General features: G+C 39.2%; 1 protein-coding gene across 4 annotated transcripts in view; it reads right to left on the minus strand.

Moving 5' to 3' along the window:
• Positions 1 to 24,303, minus strand: part of CTCF (CCCTC-binding factor) — a 45,821-nt gene that overhangs the window by 15,967 nt on the left and 5,551 nt on the right. For all 4 annotated transcript variants that reach the window (XM_080645841.1, XM_080645840.1, XM_080645843.1 and 1 more), the window contains exons 3-5: positions 5,063 to 5,852; positions 4,617 to 4,787; positions 1,974 to 2,107 (exon numbers count right to left, since the gene is read on the minus strand). In XM_080645841.1, the coding sequence (XP_080501967.1) occupies positions 1,974 to 2,107; positions 4,617 to 4,787; positions 5,063 to 5,843 (1,086 nt within the window). In that variant the 5' untranslated portion in view covers positions 5,844 to 5,852. The remainder of the gene's footprint in view (positions 1 to 1,973; positions 2,108 to 4,616; positions 4,788 to 5,062; positions 5,853 to 24,303) is intronic.

Consider the following 24,303-nt stretch of genomic DNA (forward strand, 5'->3'; position numbering starts at 1 on the left):
TTAGGCACAAAAGGGTAGCTTTTGGGCACTGAAGATCAGAATACAGAAAAAGTCTAAAACATAGTATCTCTTCCTCATTCTTTATAATCTTTGTTTCTCAAATCCATACTGTAATCTAAGGGAAGAGAGTAAATGGACAGGGGCATACATAGTCAAGATTGGTCATTAATAACTTTAAGCTGGATAATAGGGACATGGGGGTATATTACATACCATTCTATCTACTTTTATATTTTTGAATTTTTCCATTAATAGTTTAAAATAATCTGTGCTCATCAATTTTCTTCCAAAACTTGAATCCAAATTAATAAGCATGTTTTAATTCCCCTCGTCCTCTCTCCCCATCATCAGCACTTCCCAGACAGGCCAGGCTTCAGGGGCCTCTCACTTACGTTCCTCACTATTGACTATGGTCTTCATCTTCTATGGGTACCTTTTCAACAAAATGGTGACTTTCAAACTTGATTCTAATTAATCCCTTTGCACTCATAGGAAATTTTCACAGACTGTAAGTGGTTTAACAATGGTTCCAACAGCATTACTGAATAATTCTCTTTCCATGATTTGCCTCCTTATCACACATTAAATTCCTATGTGCACAAGACTCTATTTGGTCCCAACAAGCTTTTTATTTCTGCTCCAATATCACAGTGTCTTCATTTACTGCTATATGGTTTTTACAACATCCAATTGCACAAACCCCTCCTTTTTTCAAATTTTCTTAGTCATTTATATTTATTCTTTCAGTTGAATTTAGAACTTGTAGTGTCTCTTCATTTATTAATGTCCTTCAGAAAAATCAAGTTTTCTTCAAATAGGTATCAGATGTATTTTATTGTTCAGTTTATCTCTAAATCATTGTATTGCTTGCTAGAATTTGAACCTGTTTCCTACTATTGATAGTATAAGGTAAGTCACTGATTTCTGTGTACTTACCTTGTATCTGGTCACCCAACTGAACACTTACTACTCTTAAGTTTTTTGGTTAATACTCTTGAGTTTCCTATAAGGAAATAGTCTGAAAGAAATGACAATTTTGTTTTTTCATTTATCATTCATTTCTTATTTTATTCTATAGCTAGGATTTCCAATACAATGCTGAAATAATAATAAGATGGATGTCTTGTTCCAATTTTAATGGGAATACTTACAATATTTCAGAGTTAGAGTTTACTATGGATTTCTGGTATATACTCCTTATAGTAAAGATTTCCTTCTACTAGACAGTAACTGAGTATTGAAATTTAGTTTTTCAATAATCTATACAAATGATCATATGGTTTTTAAAAATCTCTCTATGTCGTTCACACTAATAAATTCCTAATGTTGAACTGTCCTTGCATTTTAGATATACTCTATTTAGTAATCACTTTTTTATCTTGTTAATCTTCTTCCCAGGATGTTTTCAGAGAGAGTGAAACAAAGGGGGGGGGGGAGTGAGAGAGATGGATTTGTTGCCTTCCTCACGCACCCCAACCAGGGCCAGGGATTGAACCTGCAACCCAGGTATGTGCTCAAACCTGCGCATGGGCTGACGCACTAACCACAGAGCACCAATGGCCAGAGCAGTAATCACTTATTTTTAAAAATATATTACTATTTCTAATTTTACTTAGAATATTTGCTTTTCTGTGAGAATAAGATAGTTATCTTTTTGGTAGTATCCTTATCCAGTTTTGATAACAGGGTAGTCTCAAATAATAAAGGTGATAAAAACTCTCATTTTTAAATACTCTGGGTAGTTATTTGTTTCTGTGAAGTTTGGTAGAAGTTGCCTATAATAACGTGGAACTTGTGCTCTTTTTTATAGGGTAAATCTTTCATACTCATTACAGTTTCCATTGGTGGTGGGGAATGGGGGTTTTAATAATCTAATAAGATTTTCTATCTCATCTTAAGTCAGTTTGGGTAGCTTATATCCTCATACTGGTATCATGATCTTCTTAAGAGTAGCCAACAAGCTGAATACTCACTTCTACGCTGGCGTAATCGCACATGGAACACTTAAATGGCTTCTCATGGGTGTGTTTGTAACGACGATGCCGCACCAATTCTCCACTAGTCACAAAGGCCATGTCACAGTCTGGGCACTTGTGAGGACGTGTACCTAAGAGAAAAGAGGATATAACAGGAAGACAAGATCAAGGGCACAGTTAATGATTCATGAGAATGGACCCTGGTTATTTCATTAACTCTGCACTAGCCAGAAAGTAGCTCAAAAAGCTATAAGAAAGACTGGCTGACTTTACAACACCAATCCCAGACTATTAGAAAATGTGCTAAACATTTAGTTTCTCTTAATTACCCATTTGATAAAGAATTCTAGAGATTTATCAAAGGCTTTGCCAAGAACTACTGCCTTTATACAGATCACTTTTAACACTTTCCAACATCCATGTCTAACATTCTATGATCTGCATGTCAATTCGGGAATATTCGAACATTTCTATAAACTAATATACACAGCCAATACATTTCTTGTTCTTTTCCCCATTCATTGAATCTTATTGTTTTTAATATGTCCCATAATACTTTAGCAAACCTTTTCTAGCCACTTTATATTTTGAATATTGCACTGGAAAGAAACACCATGCCCAGGTAATAATGACAATGAGGTGATAAAAAGCTGACAGAAGAACAGAGTGCTGTTTTTACAGACTATTATTCAGAATCGAGGGATCAGCTTTAATTGTGGGCTGCAGGTAAAAGGGGACAGCAAGGTAATCCCAAACACCAAAACCAAAGGAAGGCTACCTCTGAGAATGGAATTAGGAAGAGCTCCAATGTAATGAATGGAGGCAGCCATTACAAAAATGATTCTCCCAGAGATTGAGAGAACCATGGAGAGGGAAGTATAATTGGAATATGATCATTAACTAAGAAATTCCAAGGAATGCTTATTTGGTCAATTTGCTCCTTTAATTCCAGAGGATGTAGGAGTGCAGGACAGAGTTCCTGTCTATGAAAAATGTATATTCTGGTGGTATAGAGATGTAAGTAAAATAACAGTTAACAAGAAAAGAGAAAAGGAAAGCAGCATCCACTCTGACAAGGCAAACTGAAAACCAAGAATCTCCAACGCTTACCTAGTACTGTCTAGAGCAGGGGTGGGGAAACTTTTTGCTGCCAAGGGCCATTTGGGTATTTATAACATCATTTGCAGGCCATACAAAATCATCAATTTAAAATTTAGCTCTGTTATATTTGGTCAAACATTTAATTAACTTGCCTCTAATGCTTTGGCAAGGCCAGACTAAATGATTTCTTGGGCCTTATACGTTCCACGGTCCACACATTCCCCACCCCTGGTCTGATAGACATAAGAATGGCAATTAAGGAAGAATCTGCTGTGGGACAGATTTTCATTGGGTTGCACCACAAGACCACATATGTCCCTCTGCTCAAGATCCACGCTCACCAAGTCACGCTATGGAAAGATGTTATTCCTCAGCATAAACTGACTTTCTGTGGCCAGCTACTTTTATCTAGTCATTAGAAGCCCGATGCACGAAATTCGTGCAAGGGGCTCAGCCCTCACAGCCCCGGCTTCGTCCAGAAGGTTGAAGGTTGTCCGGCTGTCCAGTCTAATTAGCATATTATGCTTTTATTATTATAGATATGCTGCTTTTATAGTGTCTTCAAACTACCCAATAAAACGTATCAAGTGTCTGAGTAGAAACTAGGAAGATGGTGAAAAGTGACTAAGTCAGCCCTAGCTGGTTTGGCTCAGTGGATAGAGCCTGCAGACTGAAGGGTCCCAGGTTTGAATCTGGTCAATGGCACATGCCGGGGTTGTGGGCTCAATCCCCAGTGGGGGGCATACAGGAGGCAGCTGATCAATGATTCTCTCTCATCATTGATGTTTCTATCTCTCTCTCCTTCTCACTTCTTCTCTGAAATCAATAAAAAAATATTTTTTAAAAAGTGACTAAGTCCCATCAGCAAAAAAACCCCCAAAAAAACAAATACACAGCATATTGCTAATAGGCCAAGCCCCACTTAATCACACTCACTGGACAATCAGCACATCAAATAAAAACAAGAGTCATCATATAAAGTGATGTGGAGAATCTGGATAGAGAAGAGCTATTCTGCATAAAGAACTGGGGGAAAGAAGCTTCATTCTTAGCACTTAGAGCCAAAGCCAACACTAAAATGCAAAGAGCCCGGAAGAGAGCCTAAAAGAGAGCTCCAGTGCACAGTCCTTCCACTTTAGTGACCCCAAGACCTGACCACAGCCAAGGTGAAGCTAATGTTAGAATGCTGAAGTATGCATGGAGTGTGAATGAATAAATGTTTGAACTGCTAGAATGATGCCTTACACTTTCTATTCTGAGATTATGAATTACTTATCTTCCTTGAGGTAAAACAACCAGAAAGCATGGTTTTTACAAAGGTAGGATTTCACTACTATTTCGAATGTTCTTCAACGAAGTGCCTGGGAGTTTTGGAGGTCATTTTTAGTAGTTGTTAAAACCTTAGCAACACAATGGTGATGTCTTCAGGAAATACGACAGGTTATCTACCACAGATAATCTTTTTCTGGATCACCATCCTTATAAAGCCCAAGTTTTAATTGTAGCTATGCTGTAGTTCCCAACATTCTTATCCAGCACCTGTGTGTGTGTTAAGGTGATTCCTCAGGAGGGTGACTGTCCTGAATGCCCTGCCACAGAGATGGCACTTGTGTGGTCTCTCATCAGTGTGACTTTTCATGTGACGATCCAAATTTGAACGCCGTGGACACGTGTAACTGCAAAGCTCACACTGGAATGTCTTCTTTACACCTATATGCAAAATAAAACACTTGTTGTAGGGTTAAAAAACGTTAAGATTAATCCCAATCTTAAATTTCTATAAATATCGTAATAATTATTTTTTGCCACTAATAGATTTACTTCATCTTCAGGACTTAAAAACTTATTTTAGACTGGCTAAAAAGACTAGCACTCACATCACAATCTTTAAAAAAAAATTTAATATAAAATAACCTGCATATATACCGTTATCTACTTCATTCCAAATTGGTTTTATGAGAATAAAATGGATAAAATCATTTTACCTTTCTTTTTAATTTTTGTTGGTTTTGGAGGCTTCATGTTACCAACCACTTTCTCTGCATTAACCTCTGACAGCAGACCCTCCTGTTGCTCTTCCTCAAAGTCATAGACAGAAACATCCACATCTTTGCCCTCCTCTGTGTAACGAAGTTTGCTCTTTTTGGTTTTCTTTGTTTTTTTGGCTGGTGGCTGATAGTCTGGGTCTTTTTGCCAAATAGGATCTTCCTGAGGTGGAAGTTCCCCTTGCTCTAGCGTCTCCACCTCTCCATTGGCCCCCACTTTCACCACTTGAAATCCTTCAGGCAAAGGTAAGGTGTGACATATCATGGGTTCATTTTCTGCAAGACCCTCTTTAGACACTTCATTCTCATAAGCCCCGTGGAGTTCATCTACTGAAGTGGTAGCAACAGGTACAGTCACGGGAACGGGGACTTCAACAAGCTGAAGCTCTCCTATGTTTATGGGCTGTTCCTCCATATTTACAACCTGCAAGGTTATGATCTGGGTATCGTCCACAGCAGCCTCAGCTTCTGGAGCGACTGTACCCTCCATTACTTCGGTCTTCATCTGAAGAAGCGTAGGATCCAGCTGTTCCATCATGACCATCTGCACACTACTATTGACATCCTGGACCACCTCACCCCCATCAGTCTGGTTCTGGGGTAGGTGGCAAGCATCCTCTTCCTGGCCCCCTTCCCGGCGTCTCTGGTAAGTCTTTCTCTCCTTTCCTTTAATGAAAGTTTCAGATTCCTCCACAATGGCTTCAACCGCCTCACCTTCCATTTCCCCTTCCTTTATTAAGAGAGAACACAGATTGTTATTTAAAATAAAGTTTATCTACATGAAAATATATATAATGCATTTTAAAATAAAAAAGATCCCTGAAGAATGAATAGTTGTTAATATTATAAAAAGATAACACACACTATGTGCCTCCTGACAGAAGGACAAAACATTACTCATGAAGCAGTCTTGTCAAACAAAACAAAAAAATCTGAAACTATTATAGCTTCTAGATTCAACTACCAATTAATAGGAAATTGGTGACAGAGGATGTTAAATTACACTACAGGGGTGAAACCCAAACTGAAGGAAACTGCATTTTCTTTTGCAAATAAATTACCAGAAGAAAAAAAATGGGAAGGAGAGAGAGAAGAGAACCTACAGATCAGTAGTGGGGTGTCTCTGCCTCCAGGTGACATTTGGCAAGGCCTGGAGACATTTTTGGTTGTCACTTCTAGGGTGGGTGTGCTACTTAGCATCCAGTGGGCAGAGAGGCCAGAGATCTTACTAAACATCTTGCTATATGCACAAGTCAGTCCTCCACAACAAAGAATTACTGGGAACCAAATAGCAATAGTGCTGAATTTGAAAAATCCTGACACAGATAAAAGAGACTTAAAAAATGCAGCAATTGCCCTAGCTGGTTTGGCTCAGTGGATAGAGCGTTGGCCTGTGGACTGAAGGGTCCCAGGTACCATTCTGGTCAAGGGCACATGCCCAGGTTTCGGGTTTGATCCCCAATAGGGGGCATGCAGGAGGCAGCCAATCAGTGATTCTCTCTCATCATTGATGTTACTCTCTCTCCCTCTCCCTTCCTCTCTGAAATCAATAAAAATATGTTTTTAAAAAATGTAGCAATCAATCATTGCATATGGATCTTCTTTGGGTCCTGACTCAAAACAACAAATGGTTAAGAAATATATAACATGAGACAGTTAAATTCTACTCTAGATAGTTTATATTAAAGAATTATTAACAAAACCAGTTCAAATCTTACGTATTTCCTATAACTACTTATGAAAAACTGGCAGAGGGCCTTGATGTTTTTAGGTAAATTCTACTTCAGAAAACATGCCCTGTCATGGTGCTTTTTCACTTTTTTCAGGGGGGTGGGGGAGCCAAAATCAGAACTTGGATACAGATTCCAATGGCCCTCCTTGTAGCTACCACTAATACCACCTCTTGTGTCATATCAATAAATACTCATCTATCTCTTTCCTCTATGAGATCAAGAATTCCCTGAGGACAGGAACCATGAAGAACAAGTAGTTTTTACGCTTTAGCACTGTGCCTAGGTTGGTATGTACTTGATTAATGCAAACTGAATATATAATAAAAAACGGGAGGAAATCAGCCAATTCATAGGCTCTTAAGTCTCGTGAATACTCAGGTACCTAAGAGTAAAATGGTTCTGAACAATCATCTAACTGAAAGCAATGACTTAAAACCAGCAAGTATATACAAGGCTAATTTAAAATTAAAAAATTTCAAGTGTTTTGCATTCTTGCCCAAACAAAAGCTTTTGCTACTTCTATCAGAGGCACATTTCTTTAATTTTCTGTCCTGGCACCTTAATGCTGTATCCATGCTAAGAGTCAGGGAAGGTTCTTCTTATGCCAGAACCACCTGCAAAGGAGTATAAAGACTATGGAGGGATGGGCAAGACCTGATTTTGCATTGTAGGAGTTACTGTCTAACTTGAGGGACAGAAAAGGTACAATGGTTTTAGGTAAAAGTAGGTAGGTTTGGAGACTAATCAGGTATGAGATCAAGATGCTTCATAACCCAGCCAGCATGGCTCAGTGGTTGAGTGTCGACCTATGAACCAGGAGGTCATAGTTCAATTCCCAGTCAGGGCACATGCCCGGGTTGCAGGCTCGATCCCCAATAGGGGGCGAGCAGGAGGCAGCCGATTAATGATTCTCTCTCATTGATGTTTCCATCTCTCTCTCCCTCTCCCTTCCTCTCTGAAATCAATAAATATGTGTGAATATGAAGCATCCTTTAAAAAAGTGTGTGTGTGTGTGTGTATGTGTGTGTGTATATATATATATATATATATATTTTTTTTTTTTTTAAAGGATGCTTCATAAATGTGGAATTTGAATGGAACCCTGAAACAAGGGCAGGGGTTATCTCCTTATATAGAATAAATATATGAGGGAATTAGTTATGAGAAAGAATAACAGTTGGCTTAAAAGGTAGGAAGAGACAGGAGAAAGCTATGTTGGTTGTATAGCTTTGGATAGTCTTGCTTGACAAAAAGTAAGAAGACTATATGCATATGGCACTGAGAAACTACATATGCTTTCTGGCAGGGGAATTTAAGACTTGGTTCACAAAAACAGTGCTTGATTTCTACAACTAAGTGTATCCCCTTATTGGCAAAAGGGAGAGATGCATGGCTTTCAAGGCCCCTTACTATCTAACCCCAGATAACCTATTCAGATTTACGACTTTTTGCTCTTTAGCCATTACTTTTCTCTGAATGTGTCTGCTGATAAAATAACCACACTATTTTGCGCTTAAATTTTTCTCAAAATGATCCATTTCCCCAGCTGACTTGCGAAATCTCTTTGAGGGCAAAAGCCAGGCTTGAAGCAACCTACATTTTTTTGATAGATTCAGCAAACCCTACCATCTGCATGGAACATAACCTAGGCTGACGGAAAACCTTGTGGGTTGCTGGTTGTCAGTCTGATTTGTTCTGCCATTATCTAGTTTCATTAGTCCCTTGTTCTCAACAACGAAGAGAAAAACACTACAATGCTCAATGCAAAGACCTCTTACTAGCTGTTCCATTAAAAGTGGGGACAGATATTATAAAATGTTACTGCATAAGGTGAAGATCAAGGGACATTTGTAGAATGCTTTATAATTTGCCTATAAATATGTTTAAGCATCAATGTGCTAGCATTTTTATTGTAAGGTCTCATTTATATTTCTGATCATAAAAGACTACTTTAAGCATGACCCTAACTATAATTTCTTTTATATAACCACTATTGCTCAGATAGATTATTCTTAGGATAGGAATGAATGCTCTAGACTGGAAATATAATAGAGGCCACAAATGTGAGTCACATAGGTGTAATTTTCTACTGTCATATTGAAAAAGTAAAAAGAAACAGGTGAAATTAATTTTAGTAATTTTATTTAACCCAGTATGTCCCAAATTTTATCACTTCAATATGTAACCAATAGCCCTAACCAGTTTGGCTCAGTGGATAGAGTGTCGACCTGCGGACTGAAGGGTACCAGGTTCGATTCCGGTCGAGGGCATGTACCTTGGTTATGGGCATATCCGGGGGAGGGGGGGGGGGGGGCGGAGGGAGGTTGTGTGTGTAGGAGGCAGCCGATAGATGTTTCTCTCTCATAGATGTTTCTAACTCTCTATCCCTCTCCCTTCCTCTCTGTAAAAAATCAATAAAATATATTAAAAAAAAAGATGTAACCAATAGCCCTAGCCAGCTTGGCTCAGTGGACAGAGCATCGGCCTATGACTGAAGGGTCCCGGGTTCAATTCCGGTCAAGGGCACATTCCTGCTTACGGGCTCAATCACCAGTAGGGGGTGTGCAGGAGCAGCCGATCAATAATTCTCTCTAATCATTGATGTTTCTATGTTTCCCTCTCCCTTCCTATCTGAAATTAATAAAAATATATTAAAAAATAAAAGATGTAACCAATAAAAAAATTGAGATATTTTATATTCTTTTTCTTTCATAATAAACCTTCGGAATCTGGTATATATTTTACACTTATAGTACACCTCAATTTGAACTAGTCACTGTAGGTTCTCAACAGCCACATGTGGCCAGGGGCTGTACTGTACTGGACAGCACAACCTTATACCATTGTTGCTCAGAGTACGGTCTAAGAACCAGCAGCACTGGCATAACCTGGGAACTCATTGGAAACACAAAACTTAGGCCTCATTCTTGACCCACAGAATCAGAATTTGCAACTTAATACATCCCCAAGTGGTTTCATATATTTAAGTTCAAGAAGTACTACTTTATATTATTACTCTCACACATTTTATTTTATTTTTTTTAAATATATATTTTATTGATTTTTTACAGAGAGGAAGGGAGAGGGATAGAGAGTTAGAAACTTTGATGACAGAGAAACATCGATCAGCTGCCTCCTGCACACCCCCTACTTGGGGATGTGCCCACAACCAAGGTACATGCCCTTGACCGGAATAGAACCTGGGACCCTTCAGTCCGCAGGCCAACGCTCTATCCACTGAGCCAAACCAGTCAGGGCTACTTACACACATTTTAAAAAAACATTTTTCCAGACCACAAAGGTCTCAAAATTGGGACCTCAGCAAAGATTGTAACTCCAAATGCTGGATTTAGGGAACAGAGAACAAACCCCATCTACCTTGGTGACATTCTTGAGAAAAGTAACAAAGGACAAAAAACATTTCACAAGCTGTAGATGCTAATGCTGGCCCTGCCAGAAAATCGCTACATAATCCTGGCTATTTAGATATCCTCTGTAATAAAATTGGTGGAGGAAAAGCATTTCATCTCTGAGCTCTGTAGGGTTTTGTAGTATACAATACTTTGAAAAACACAGAAAAATCCCTCTTGTCCATCTTGAGAACTTAAAATGTTAGAAATTGCTTGTAAATAATCAAGTCCAACCTAAAACACCAGGTAGAAAAATAGTTGGTACAAAGGAGTACAAATTGAAACCAACTGTGTTGCCAGGGAGTGGAGCTGACAGAGTATTAGGTCCATTAACAATCTACTCAGGGTCTTAAAGCAATAGCTTATATTTTGGCAGAGAAAAAACAGGCACAGAGTAGCAAGCCACCAACCAGCCTCTCCCATACACTGCTTAGAAATCCCCTCAAGCAGTAGATTCCTTTACCTAACTTTCTTCAGAAGGGAGTCTCTCCTCTGAAATCAATAATTAACCTTAGAGGCTGGACCAGGTCTCTCCCCACTCCCAGGAGACTGACTGTGCTCTCCTAGCTATGTCACCACTCTCCCTCCCCACTCAGTAGTTCTGATCCATCTTCTCTCTTCATGGATTCAGCTCTGCCCACTACGGGGGTGGGGGTGGGGCGGTGGAATGGACATTTTCTCTCTCATATTCTTTGCCACTCTCATTGCTTGAGTCGGCCATGCTTTCTAGATTTTGTAAAATCTTTTTGTGGATCAACACCACTAAAAAGAGAATTTACATTTATTCTGGGGACACAACTTTTTTTCTGATTATCAAAGTATGTTAGCTTATTTATTGAAATCTGAAAAATGAAGCACATAAAAGATTTGCATAGCTTTGCTCTATTTTATTTATTTTTAATTTTTAATCCTCACCTGAGGATATTTTTTCCCATTGGTTTTCAGAGAGAGTAGAAGGGAGGGAGGGAGGGAGAGAGAGGAAGAGGGAGAGAAACATTGATGTGAAAGAGACACATCAACTGGTTGCCTCCTGCAGGTGCCTGGACAAGGGGCCAGGAAGGAACTGGCAACCAAGGTACCTATCCTTGACCAGGAATTGAACCAAGGACCTTTGGTGCACAGGCCAACATTATAACCATGGAGCCAGGGCATGGCTTTGCTCTATATTAAGAACTTGTCCTTATTAAAAAGGACTCCAGCCCTGGCGGGGTGTCATCAGCCTGTATACCAAAAGGTGATGGGGGGGGGGGGTCCCCTTCCCTGTCAGGGCACATACCCAGGTTGCAGATTTGATCTTTTGATCTGTTTGGGGCTTGAGTGGAAGGCAACTGATCCCTCCCTCCCTTAAAACAAAACAAAAACAGATCAGTGGATAAATCATGCTCTATTTTTTAAATAAAGGACTCCATTGCTCCTTAAGCCTACTCTGTGGTCCTTCTGCTTGGCCCATAAGCACCACTCACCAAAAACCACACCAGCCAACCCAAAGGCCTTTTCCTCATCCTCTACCTTAGTTTCTCTGAGATCTGACAGTATGAAACTGATATACTTCCTTCATCAGGGCCTCTTTTCTCCCTTGGCTCCTGCCTTCCCTTGTCTCTGAGAGCTCCTCCCTCTGAGCACATTAAGGCTCTGTTACTTTCTCTGTAGCCACTCCATTTGCTAACCTTTTCACTTCTGCTGTCTCTACACAGAGATCTTTAAAATCCACATCTGTAATCGCAGTTTTATTACCTAAAGGTTATCTACGTGGATGTCTGGTTATCACCTAAGAAGAAACCTGGACTCTAGTCCCTATCCATTACTAACCAAAAGAACCTGGCAAAGCAGGTTAGTCCCCTGGGCCACAATATCACACATAAAATGGAACTCTGAAGACCAGATCCTTCCTGTATTTTCTGTCATCTTGGTGAAAAAGTAAAGCTTAGAAACAATAAAAGAAAATCATTCAAATCAACATCTGGGTAGAGGGTAGGCAGGAGGGTCCCTAAGGCTAAGGCAGGACGATCCTGATACCTGGGGGTGAAGGGGCTAGAAGAGAGGAAAACTGGCACCTGAGCACCTCCCTTGGCTCCGCTGACTTGTGGAGTGGGAAGATACCAAGACCTAGACTAGGACACAAAGGGCTCTGAGGTCTGCGCTTGCTCATAGGCCACCCTTGTGGCCAGCATCCTTAGGGAGTCTTCTAGATCAGCCCCTCTCCCTCTTGCCTCGGCCTCTTCTCTCCCAGCTCTAGGTTGCTCAAATCTTTCCCGTCTTAAAAATCCCCTTAACTCCACCTGACAATTTAGCATCTGCTATCTCTATATTCCCATGTTCAACTCCACACTGGCTGTCTTCACCCCTTTATTTCTCTTCCACCCTTTGGTTTACCAGTCTGGTTTCTGTTTCTTAATTATTGAATTGCTCTGAAGCCAGGAATGGCCCTTAACTGGTAAATCCAAAAGAGACTTTTCTGCCCTGGCCAGGTGGCTCCGTTGGTTGGACTGTCACCAAAAGGTTACAGATTCTATTCCAATCGGGGTGGGGCAACCCATTACTGTTTCTCTCTCCCTCCCTCTTCCTCTCGAAAAATATCAATAAAAACATATCCTTGGGTGAGGATTAAAAAGAGACTTTTCTGTCCTTATTCTACCTCAGTGAAATTCAGCATTCTATTCTAGTCTTTATCCCAGAATTTTATACCCAGAACACCAGAAAACTGGGTATACTTGGGTCATAGGATCTTATCCCCTAAAGAACTGCTTTCATCAAGTTTTGTTTTGGCATTACGCCCTTGGCTTATACTAAAGGATATGTGGGAGAAATTTCATTTGGAATCACATACTTGGAAAAGCTTTTCTTTAAAGAATTTTTTTTCTTTCACTGAGAAACCTATGTAATAGGATCATATTACTTTTTTTTAAGTTGCCACACATTGATCAATTATTTTCCTCTCAAACTATGTACCAATTATTCTATTCTAATTGGTATTTTCTGCAGGTTTGACTTTATATCATTTACTATTTGTATTTTCTATATATTTTTTTCAAATGAGATGGACTATACATGAAATTGTATAGAGTACACTTATATATTCAATAAACAGAAAGTACAGAAAAACAATACAGAAATATAAAGTTATACTATTCTTAACAAACCTATCAAAATAAAAATAACCTCAACTCAAAATGTGCATTTGTTATCTAAAGATTACAAAACTCTTCTAGGAGGCATAAAAGACCTCACTAAACAGGGACAGTACTATCTGTATCCATGATCAGAAAGGCCTAACATTGTAAAGACATTAATTCTTTCTACTTTTTATATAAAAATTTTTCAAAATCTGCCTGAAATAAACAAGATATTGATAACAATAAAATTTCTGGAAAATGAAGACAATCTTCTATAACCAAATGTTAACATACTATAAAGCCACAATAATTAATATAATCTAGTACTGTCACTATCACAGAAAATTTAAAACATTATTAAAGCGAATAATGATAAACAACCTAAAAGTAAAACCACAGGGGAATAGTTAAATCCAGTAAATAATGATACATTCACTAAATGGAATGCTATGCAGACATTAAAAATCGTGTTTTAATGTATAACATGAAGAAAACTCTTGTTCCATATTAAAAGCACCAAGAACAAAAAAAAAAGAATAGTAATTTTCTTTGAAAAACAGGATTGAATAGTCCAGAGCTTATACTCTCCAGCCAGAGACCTACATTCCAATTCTGGTTCTTTTACTTACTAGCAGTGTGACCTAGAGTGAGATATGCTACCCTTCTGTGCCTCCATTTCCTTGTGTACAAAACAGGAATGATGTTATCCACCTCATAGGTTGTCATTAAGATTAAATAAAACAATGCGTGCACAGAGCCTAGCAATTGTGCTTCTCTGCATCCCCCCCGCTCCTTGAAGGCAATGAATACATGTTAGCTAAACAAAAATATATGTTTCAGTTTCCTAGAATTCTAACCACAAGCCCTCGATATATTTTACCCACAAAAATGACTTATTTGATAAAATACTGAATTTCTGTAGGATGAAGGCTGCAACCAGTTAACAGAACCTGGTGACTGACCAAATCCAGGAATGGAAGAGAAAACTTAAGAGCAAAACAAACAAACAAAACACCGCCCCCCCCCCCCCAAAAAAAAAAAAACCAGAACAGCTTCCCAGGCCGGACTCTTACTAGTTTAGTCTGTCCAGCATATTGCTGCCAGACTAAATCCTGAAATGAGGCACAAAAAACACATGGTTGAGGCTTACTAAATCAACTCTAAACTCCTCGGCTTTGCTTCCAGACTTCTGTACAATCTGTTCCCATACTTTCTACCCACCCACCCTCACCTTTGGGGCATCTTCCACACCATAGCTGACTCCCTTGTCCCCCACCCTCTCAGCTCAAGTCATCCCCCAAATCAGCGATTTTCAACCTGTGTGCTGCAGCACACTGGTGTGCCACAAGAATTTGTAAAACATGCAATACCTGACTTTTCCTTTAGGTCATCAAATAAAAAAATGACAAGCCAACACATCATTTGAATGAGTCAAAATTATACCTATTTTTTGTCAGATAGGCAAAAAATACTTTTTTTTTGGTGTGCTGCAGAATTTTAGTAATTAGTTTGTGTGTGCCATGAGATGAAAAAGGTTGAAAATTGCTGCCCTAAATCAAATCAGTCTTCTCAACCTTGACTACTGACTTCAAGTTTGTTTTTTTGTTTTTTACTGTAGTTCTATGTCTGTGTCTTTTCCCCAAATAGACTTTTAGCTTAATGGTAAGGGCAGGAACTATGTCTTTTATTTCTGCAGCAATGAATATAAAAGTATTAGGTAAACAGCAGACACTCAATATTGGTGCCACTGTCATATGAAACATGCACAAATGGTCCCTGCACATGACAAGAGCAGAAAGAACACATGGAAAAACAAACATTGTGTGCTAAGTAGAAGCTTAATTACATGAGCTTATTTTCTTTTTTGCTATGTCATTCCTTAAACAGAAAAAGAAGTCCTAACACAATTATAGGTTAGATTAAAAAAAAAAAAAAATCCTGCCTTAGACCGTTTGGCTCAATGGATAGAGTATCGGCCTGCAGACTGAAGGGTCCCGGGTTTGATACCGGTCAAGGGCACATGCCCCAGGTTTCGGGCTCGACCCCCAGTAGGGGAACATGCAGGAGGCAGCCAATCAATGATTCTCTCTCATCACTGTTGTTTCTATTTCTCTCTCCCTCTCCCTTCCTCTCTATAAAATCAATTAAAAAAAAAAAATTCTGCCACGTAAAAATAAAAGCTAATTGTGAACACACTAATTTTTTAAGACATTAAGATGTAGTAATTCTAAAGGCGCCTGATGCTAGTTACACCTATGAATTTCCCTTTTAATTACTTGGTGCTGTAGTGGAGGTCCTAACTGCAAAGGGCTTGGTTCTCAGGAAGCTCATCTGGCAGGGAGACAGATAAAACAAATGGCAGCTATACAGTGTGATGACTGCTGTAACAGGGGTTAACAGACTTCCCACACCCTGGCACAAAGAATGGCTTAAATGAGTGAAGGAGGGCTTTAAGGGGAAGAATTATTAAAGCTGGATCTTCAGATTCGGAGCCAGCCAGCAACCTGCCAGGCGGCTCTAGTGGCCGCAGCCGCCCGAGTGGCCGTCCCCACCGATAAAATATATATATAAAAAAAAAGCTGAATCTTCAAGGGTGAGAGGATCCTGCCAGGCAAACCACAGTAAGAGAGGAGCATTCTAACAGGGAAATAGCATATGGGGAAATTTAAATATGTAAGGAATTAGACCAACTTTGGGCAAAAATATTCAACATAACCAAATGGAAATGTACTAAACCATCTAAAAGTTATTATTGTAACCTGGTTACAGAGGTCATGTTCTAGCTCCTCATTAAGGGTAGCCTGTTTATTTCATTTACTGAACATTTAAAACAAAAGACAAAACTTACCTAAGAGTCAACATGCTATGCCACAGTACCAACTGGAGGCTGCCTCCCACACACATGCTGTCCCTCCCTCTCTACTTTCTACAGCCTAGATGACACTTTTGCTGGCACACAGCAACCGAACGTCTCACTTCTTTTTGCTCTCTCAAGGATGACCACCAAATCCCTCCTTGCCCTGATCTAGGCCCGTATTCCTGAAAGCAGCTCAGAGTTATACTGTCTTTGGAGCAGTTCCACAGTTTATCATTACTGGAAATAGGAGAAAAGGGTGGGAAACTGTGGCAAATCCATCATCTTGAATGAATGTTATAAAATGGAATAAATTACACACACAGAGAATTTACAGAACATCTAATAGGCACATCTATGGATTTTGGGGCACATTCTACCTAAGCAGTGTTTCCCAAACCTGGCTGGTAACAGAATCACCTAGTGAACTTTAAAATACATAGATCCCAGAGATTCTGATTCAGTAGCTCTGGTGTGGAAGAAATCTCTGAAACAAACAAACAAACAAACAAACAAATTTATTTATTTATTTATTTCAGAGAGGAAGGGAGGAGAGATAGAAACATCAATGATGAGAGAGAATCATCGATTGGCTGTCTCCTGCATGTCCCCTACTGGGGATCGAGCCCACAACCCGGGCATGTGCCCTGACTGGGAATCGAACAGTGACCTCCTGGTTCCTAGGTAGGCGCTCAACCACTGAGCCATGCCAGCCAGGCTGGATGAGACCTTTTAAAAAGTCCTCAAGAGATTCTGATATAGAATCTCTGCTGACTATGGCTTGGAAGTGACTGACCTAGAATGTAAAGTTATTCATCCTAAATACAGGTCTACAAAATCCAAGCTACTCAAATACACACCGTCTTCTACTATGAGAATGTCTGATTCATTCTTTAATACAAAGAACCGCTTTATTTATTTAGACAAATAAATGGTTCCCATATAAGCAATAATGAAATGTATAATTTAATAAGGAAGTTCTAAGGTTTAACCTCTGTTATGTGTACCATCAGTATCAAAAGATCTCTCTAGATTGTATAGGACAAGGTTAACGCATGACAGAAGGTAAAAAAGAAAAAGAGAAATGGACATACATAATAACCAAGTGAATTCATGGTTTGCAATGTGTATCAATGACCATGTGGCCACTGCTCTAGTGTTTCTATAACCCAGTACCCACTCATGAAGGCTACTTGGTAGAAACCAAATCATTTTTATTTGGTAAATGGGGTACCTATAATTCAATCTTAAATTAGAAGCTAACAGCTTAAATTCAACAATGCACACGTGTACCAGAGGCATAAGGGTAATAATAAATGGCAATATAATGCCTTTGAACAAAGTTCAAATTATGGAAACAATCTGCCAATTTGGCTGCTCCTTAGAAATAGGAAAACAAATATAGGAAAAAAGGAAATATAGGCAATAGCTTAATCAATAAATTGGGGGGAGGGTACAGGCAAATTATATAAAATTATTTTAAAAATTTATTCCCAAGAGGAAACCAAGTCACTATTACTTTATAGTCTCAACATATACTAACAACAAAAATGTTCAATAGCAAAAAGTTACAAGTATAAAACAAAAACACAAGAAATATTAAAAACAATTAAGAGTATCCTATTATTATAGAATAGTTCTGCACCATACCATACCATACCTCTGTGAATGTAAAATAGTTTGTACCTGCTTTACGATATGTGATAGTGACTATGCTATGCCAGAGTTTTGATATACCAGAGTTTACCTAAACAAATGAACAGTAGTGGGCTGAAATAATTTCGAAATTTCAGAGGTCCAATTGGACTACACTAAAAATAGAGGCGCTAACCAACACTAGCCCTCCCAAGGATGGTCTGTTCTTATCCCAGGGAAATTACTAAAGGATTCTGAAAAAGTCTTGAGTTATCCATAAAGAGATGAATAAGCTCAAAGCCCCAATAGCCTTGATATTAGATACCAAGCTTTAATACTAGTGACTGCTAGAGCCTAGTAACGCATTATACACATGGATAAACTTTAAAGTTGGTGACGGCATTAAAAAAAATTCTGACAAATACAGACATAAAACCCACTGTGTGCCAGTGAACAGGGGTACTATACTTGAGAGCAATAAAGTACAATCTCCACATTTTTCTAAAGATATACATTGATATGTTTCTCTGTTAAAAGATCTAAAATACTGAATGCATCCTATCTAATAAAAGGGCAATATGCAAATTAACCATCACGCCGCTACACCCACCAGCCACACCCACCAGCCAATCAAGAGCAAGTATGCAAATTAACCCAACCAAGATGGCTGCAGCCATGGAGCGAGCAGAAGGCTTGGGTTTCTCTGGCAATGGAGGAAGCCAAGCTTTCCGCACACCCTGGAGGGGCCAGGCCTCCATTCAACGCTACAAAGTTTCAATTATAGAAGATAAATAAATCCCAACAAAAATGGCAGCAGCCACGGAGCTAGAGAGAGCAGGAGGCTTGAGTTGCCCCTGGTGATGGAGGAAGCCAAGCTTCTGCAGCCCTAGCCTGCCTTGGCCTCCACATAAGGCTACAAAGTTTCAATTACAGAAGATAAATAAATCCCAACAAAAATGGCTGCGGCCAGGGAGCAAGCAGGAGGCTTGGCTCTGCTCAAGGCTACAAAGTTTCAATTATAGAAGATAAATAAATCCCAGATACCAGGGCCTCTACTTGGGTCGCCAGGGGGCATGTCAGCCTGCAAACCACCACAGGCCCCTCACCAGGCCGCTCCACAACCCAAGGGAAACCCCACCCTAATCTGAGACACCCTTCAGGGCAAACCAGCCAGCCCCCACCCGTGCACCAGGCCTCTATCCTATCTAATAAGAGTAATATGCAAATTGACCATCACTCCAACACACAAGATGGCTGCCCCTATGTGGTCAAAGATCCTGCCCCCATGTGGACACAAGATGGCCACCACAAGATGGCCAGCAGGGGAGGGCAGTTGTGGGCAATCAGGCCAGCAGGGGAGGGCCGTTGGGAGGGACCAGGCCTGCAAGGGAGGGAAGTTGGGGGCGACCGGGCCTGCAGGGAAGGGCAGTTGGGGGGGACCCAGGCCTGCAGGCGAGGGCCGTTGGGGGGGACCAGGCCTGCAGGGGAGGGCAGTTAGGGGCAATCAGGCAGGCAGGGGAGCAGTTAGGCATCAATCAGGCTGTCAGGGGAGTTGTTAGGGCGTGATCAGGCTGGCAGGCAGAAGTGGTTAGGGGCAATCAAGAAGGCAGGCAGGCGAGCAGTTAGGAGCCAGCAGTCCTGGATTGTGAAAGAGATGTCCGACTGCCTGTTTAGGCCCAATCTCAGTAGGATCGGGCCTAAATGGGCAGTCAGACATCCCTCAAGGGGTCCCATATTGCAGAGGGTGCAGGCTGGGCTGAGGGACACACACCGCACCCCCCCGTGCACGAATTTCGTGCACTGGGCCTCCAGTATAAGATAATTAGCTACAGAAGTAAATGCAAGATATTCTATGAAACCTAGAAACTAATTAGAGCCAGTCTAAGGAAGAACAACAAAAAAAGACAGATGCACTGTTCTATACCAAGACCTTCGGTAAATCACTTTGCCTCTTAGCTTTCTTATCTGCAAAATGAGGGGATTGCCAGATGACTTAAAATTTCTCCTGGCTTTTAACATTCTACACTTTTTTTAGGTTATCAATTAGATTCATCCTTATAGGTAAGACGGGAACAAGTATGACCAGTTTCCAGCTGAAAGAAATCAAACAGGAAATTTCAACAACTGCATATGGTAAAGTTGTACATTAGAGTGGAGCAAAAGGTGGTTCTCTAGCTTTGCAGTATCCTTGTTTGTAACCCAGAAATCAGGCAGATCTCTGAAGCCTATTTAGATGAAGATGGTTAATGCACACCACTCTACCAAGTAGCATTTGCATCTAAAGTCCAAGTAATTTAAAGAGAAATCCCTGTGTTGGGCAAAAATACCACAAACATAAGTTACAATCTACCAGACTGGCTCTTTCCTCCCTCTATTAGAATTATGTTTTAAACTATAAAGGCTTCTCAAAGTTAGTGTGTAATTACTGTTTATATAACTCCCCACCCTCTCCACTGTACAGAACATTAAAATATCTGCTTTTTTCTTCAAAAGCCTGCACCCATCTAGAACCTTTTAGGACTCGATTTCCTCCTTCCTTGTTGGGAAAGCTGGTGTATCATCTATCTCTTTTTAAAATAAGAAACAGAAGATTTAATTTCAGTGCAAAAAATGCTTAGAGCTATAGCTATATACTTGATAGGATAACCTACTTAGCCACTAGCTAAGATGTACTTATCTAGAAATCACTAAATCAGCAAATATCTACTACTAAGAAGAGTCAAGAACAGACATTTCAAAATCTATGCCTTCAAATTTACAATTAATTTAGCTCTCACTCAAAATCAATTTACTCTTATGTTAGAAATAATTCAAACAATGGGGAATAGGAGGAGAAATATTAGAGGCAAAAAGCCAAAGGATTGCTGTCTTTAAAGGAACAGGTTAACATCTAGCAATAAGGAAGTACCTTCCTAGTAATTTGAAGTTAACATAGGGTATCAGAAAGCGTCAGTATTTCTTCCTATTGTACTGGATTCCTTTTCCTTTTAAAAATTATACAATACAGATTGTATAAAAGAAAAACTGGTTGTTGCCAGAGGTGGGATGTGGGGAATGGGTGAAATAGGTGAAGAAAGTATAAATTTATTTTCTTTTAAAAAGAATCTAGCCCGCCGAAACCGGTTTGGCTCAGTGGATAGAGCGTCGGCCTGGGGACTGAAGGGTCCCGGGTTCGATTCCGGTCAAGGGCATGTACCTTGGTTGCGGGCACATCCCCAGTGGGAGGTGTGCAGGAGGCAGCTGATCGATGTTTCTCTCTCATCGATGTTTCTAGCTCTCTATCCCTCTCCCTTCCTCTCTGTGAAATATCAATAAAATATATTTTAAAAAAATAAAAATAAATAAAAATAAAAAATAAAAAGAATCTAGCCCTAGCTTTTTGGCTCAGTGGATAGAATGTCAGTCTGTAGACTAAAGGGTCCTAGATTCGATACCGGTCAAGGGCACATGCTCGGGTTGCAGGGTCAATTCCCAGTAGGAGGCATGCAGATTCTTTCTCATCATTTGCTGTTTCTATCTCTCTCTCCCTCTCTGAAATCAATAAAAACATACTTAAATAAAAATAATATAATACTGTCAACAATAAATAAAAATAAAGAAAATCTCACTGTTACAGATATATAACTTCATTGAAGAGAGTGGGGGAAACTGTACCTAAATAACTTGGAAATGATTAGAGATTATAAGATTAAGGACTAAAGAATTATATATAAGCACTGTATTGTAATTAATAAAAGTTGTTTCCCATGGAGTTCAGGTTAATAATTCTGATAACACTATACATGTATACTGGGTTTGAGCAAATTAACAAACAGACGATAAATATTGGTAAAAGAGGAATTAAAATAAAAATTTAAAAATAAATAAGTATACCATGAGCCCTTCTTTTGTGATGTACCAAAAACAAGAGGAAACAGCCCAGCTGACATAACTCACTAGTTGAGTGTTGACCTATGAACCAGGAGGTCACAGTTCGATTCCAGGTCAGGGCACATGTCTGAGTTTTGAGCTCCATCCCCAGTAGGGTGTGCAGGAGGCAACCGATCAATGATTCTCTCTCATCATTGATGTTTCTCTCTCTCTCTCTCTCGCCCTTCCTCTCTGAAATCAATAAAAATATATTTAAAAATAACAACAAAAAACACACACACGATGGAATCATGGTCTAGCTCTTTCCTTATGGTCACATTCTGCTATATATTTTTTTGCTTTTGCACTTGATCTTCCCTCTCTGCATATAGTATTCCCTTTTGAATCTGCTGAATTAATTTGTACTCCCTTCCCCCCAAAAAACATCTACAAAACCAAAAGCTTGGCTCTTCCAATGAAAATCCAGGCTTTCAATATTGCATCAGCTAAAAGTTTATAGATTAATTCAGGTAGCAATGTATATCTTGGTTCTCAGCTATAATTATCCTCCCCTAAACAAGAAAAAAAAAAACACAATACAGGTAAATAGGAGAAAACTCAGGTTTAAGCCAGAATATAAACCTATAAGTTTTATATAAGCATTCTGATTTATATCCATAGTCCCCTCCCAATATATACAGGGTGTCCCCCAAAAATGTACACACACTTGAAACATCAAGTGAGCTATCAGAAAAAAAGTGTGTACATTTTGGGGGGACACCCTGTATATATACACATATTTACTCTCACATGGGATAACAGTGTGCATACTATTTGGTAAGCTGCTTTATATATATATTTATTTATTTTAAATATATTTTTATTTATTTCAGAGAGGAAGGAAGAGGGAGGGAGAGACAGAAACAGTCATGATGAGAATCATTGATTGGCTGCCTCCTGCAAGTCCCCCACTGGGGATCAAGCCCACAACCCGGGCATGTGCCCTTGACCGGAATCGAACCTGGGACCTTTCATTTCGCAGGCCGACACTTTATCCACTGAGCCAAATTAGCTAGGGCTGCTTTATGTATTTCTATACATAATATACCTACGCATAATATAATGGTTGTATCACAACCTATTATATAGATGTATCAATTTAATCAGTCCCCTATGGCCCAACATTGTTATTCCCAATTTTTGGTAATTCTGCTTTATCTAATTAAAAAAAGGAGGGGGGTATTTGCATTTATAAAATAATTATGTTATACAAACTATAGAAAATGAAGAAGTCACCCCAAACCTAACCACCCTACCAATACTTGTTTTTTATTTTGACTACTGTTTTAATGTTTATTTAATTTTATTCCCTAGGCATTCATTCATTCAAACTTACTGAGCTCGTGCTATGTGCCAGGTTTTTGTTTGGGTTTTTCTTTACTTTTATTCCTTAATAATTTCTCTTTTTGTATTGCATTAAAAAAAAAAAAAACTCTCAAAGTATTATCGAAAAATTACAAGTGTTCAATAAGTACTGCAGATATCTAAGTAACTGGGTTTATCCAACTCACATCATTTCAGAGAAAGTCACACTTTGGTATGTCTAGAGCCAATCAGGTTCAAATATAAAACCTGTATTCAAAGAGTAGGCGTTATCAATAAAGATCATGTAATTTTTAATCATGTAATTTTTAAGTACCACTTACATTAAGAGGAACGTAAGTAACATTAGCAACACACATAAAACAGTTAAGAATAGATGCTTTGGAATAATCTTAGGAACTGCAAGGTCCATAGCTTAGAATTTAGCCATTTTATTATGATTTTACTTATCAAACTGTGTGTGTGTGGGGGGGAGAATCTATATAAATTGTTAATTATGCTTGAGTTAACCTGTTATGTTTTCAAAATTGTTTTATATAATTTACTTTATAGTTTTAGACCTGATTTTGTTCATTGCTTCCTCTTTCCTTTTGACAGTATTTCTAACTTGGTCTAGCTATCCAGAACTGCCTATCAACTGTGCTGAGCTCTTGTGCATGTCGCACATGTTTAGGAATATGCATGCAAGCAAACAAGTACCATTTAACATCTATATTTCACAGGATACTACAGGGAATAAAATTAAGGAGCTGGATGATAGAGCTGTTCTATAACTCAAAAGTATTGCTTCTCAAAGATCTCTACTGTAGTGCCTATACAAAGAACACTTCCCACTACCAGGCATTCATGCCCCATTTTAATGACCTGTGTAATCTTAGACAAGTCTCAGAGAGTGCATATTCTGTTCCTAAAATATGTATTTATTTCAATGTAAAAAATATTTTAATTATTTACCAGTTAAATTATTCAACTCACTGCCCCCTCAATGAGCACAACTGAAGCTCCAAGAAGATGGGTCATGCTTATCTTGTGGCTTCAAGTACCCAGGAATCGTATCACTTTGTACCCTAAGGGCATTTATATCCATTTGAGAAACAGGGATTAAACTAGCCACAGCACTTAAAAGTAACCAACATGTTTCCACAACCCCATTCTCCAAACTAGTTTAGTTTTCTCAATAGCTTTTCAAATCAGTATTGTTTTT

This window comes from Plecotus auritus (genome assembly GCF_963455305.1).
Source record: "Plecotus auritus genome assembly, chromosome: 10".
NCBI classification, from domain to species: Eukaryota; Metazoa; Chordata; class Mammalia; order Chiroptera; family Vespertilionidae; genus Plecotus; species Plecotus auritus.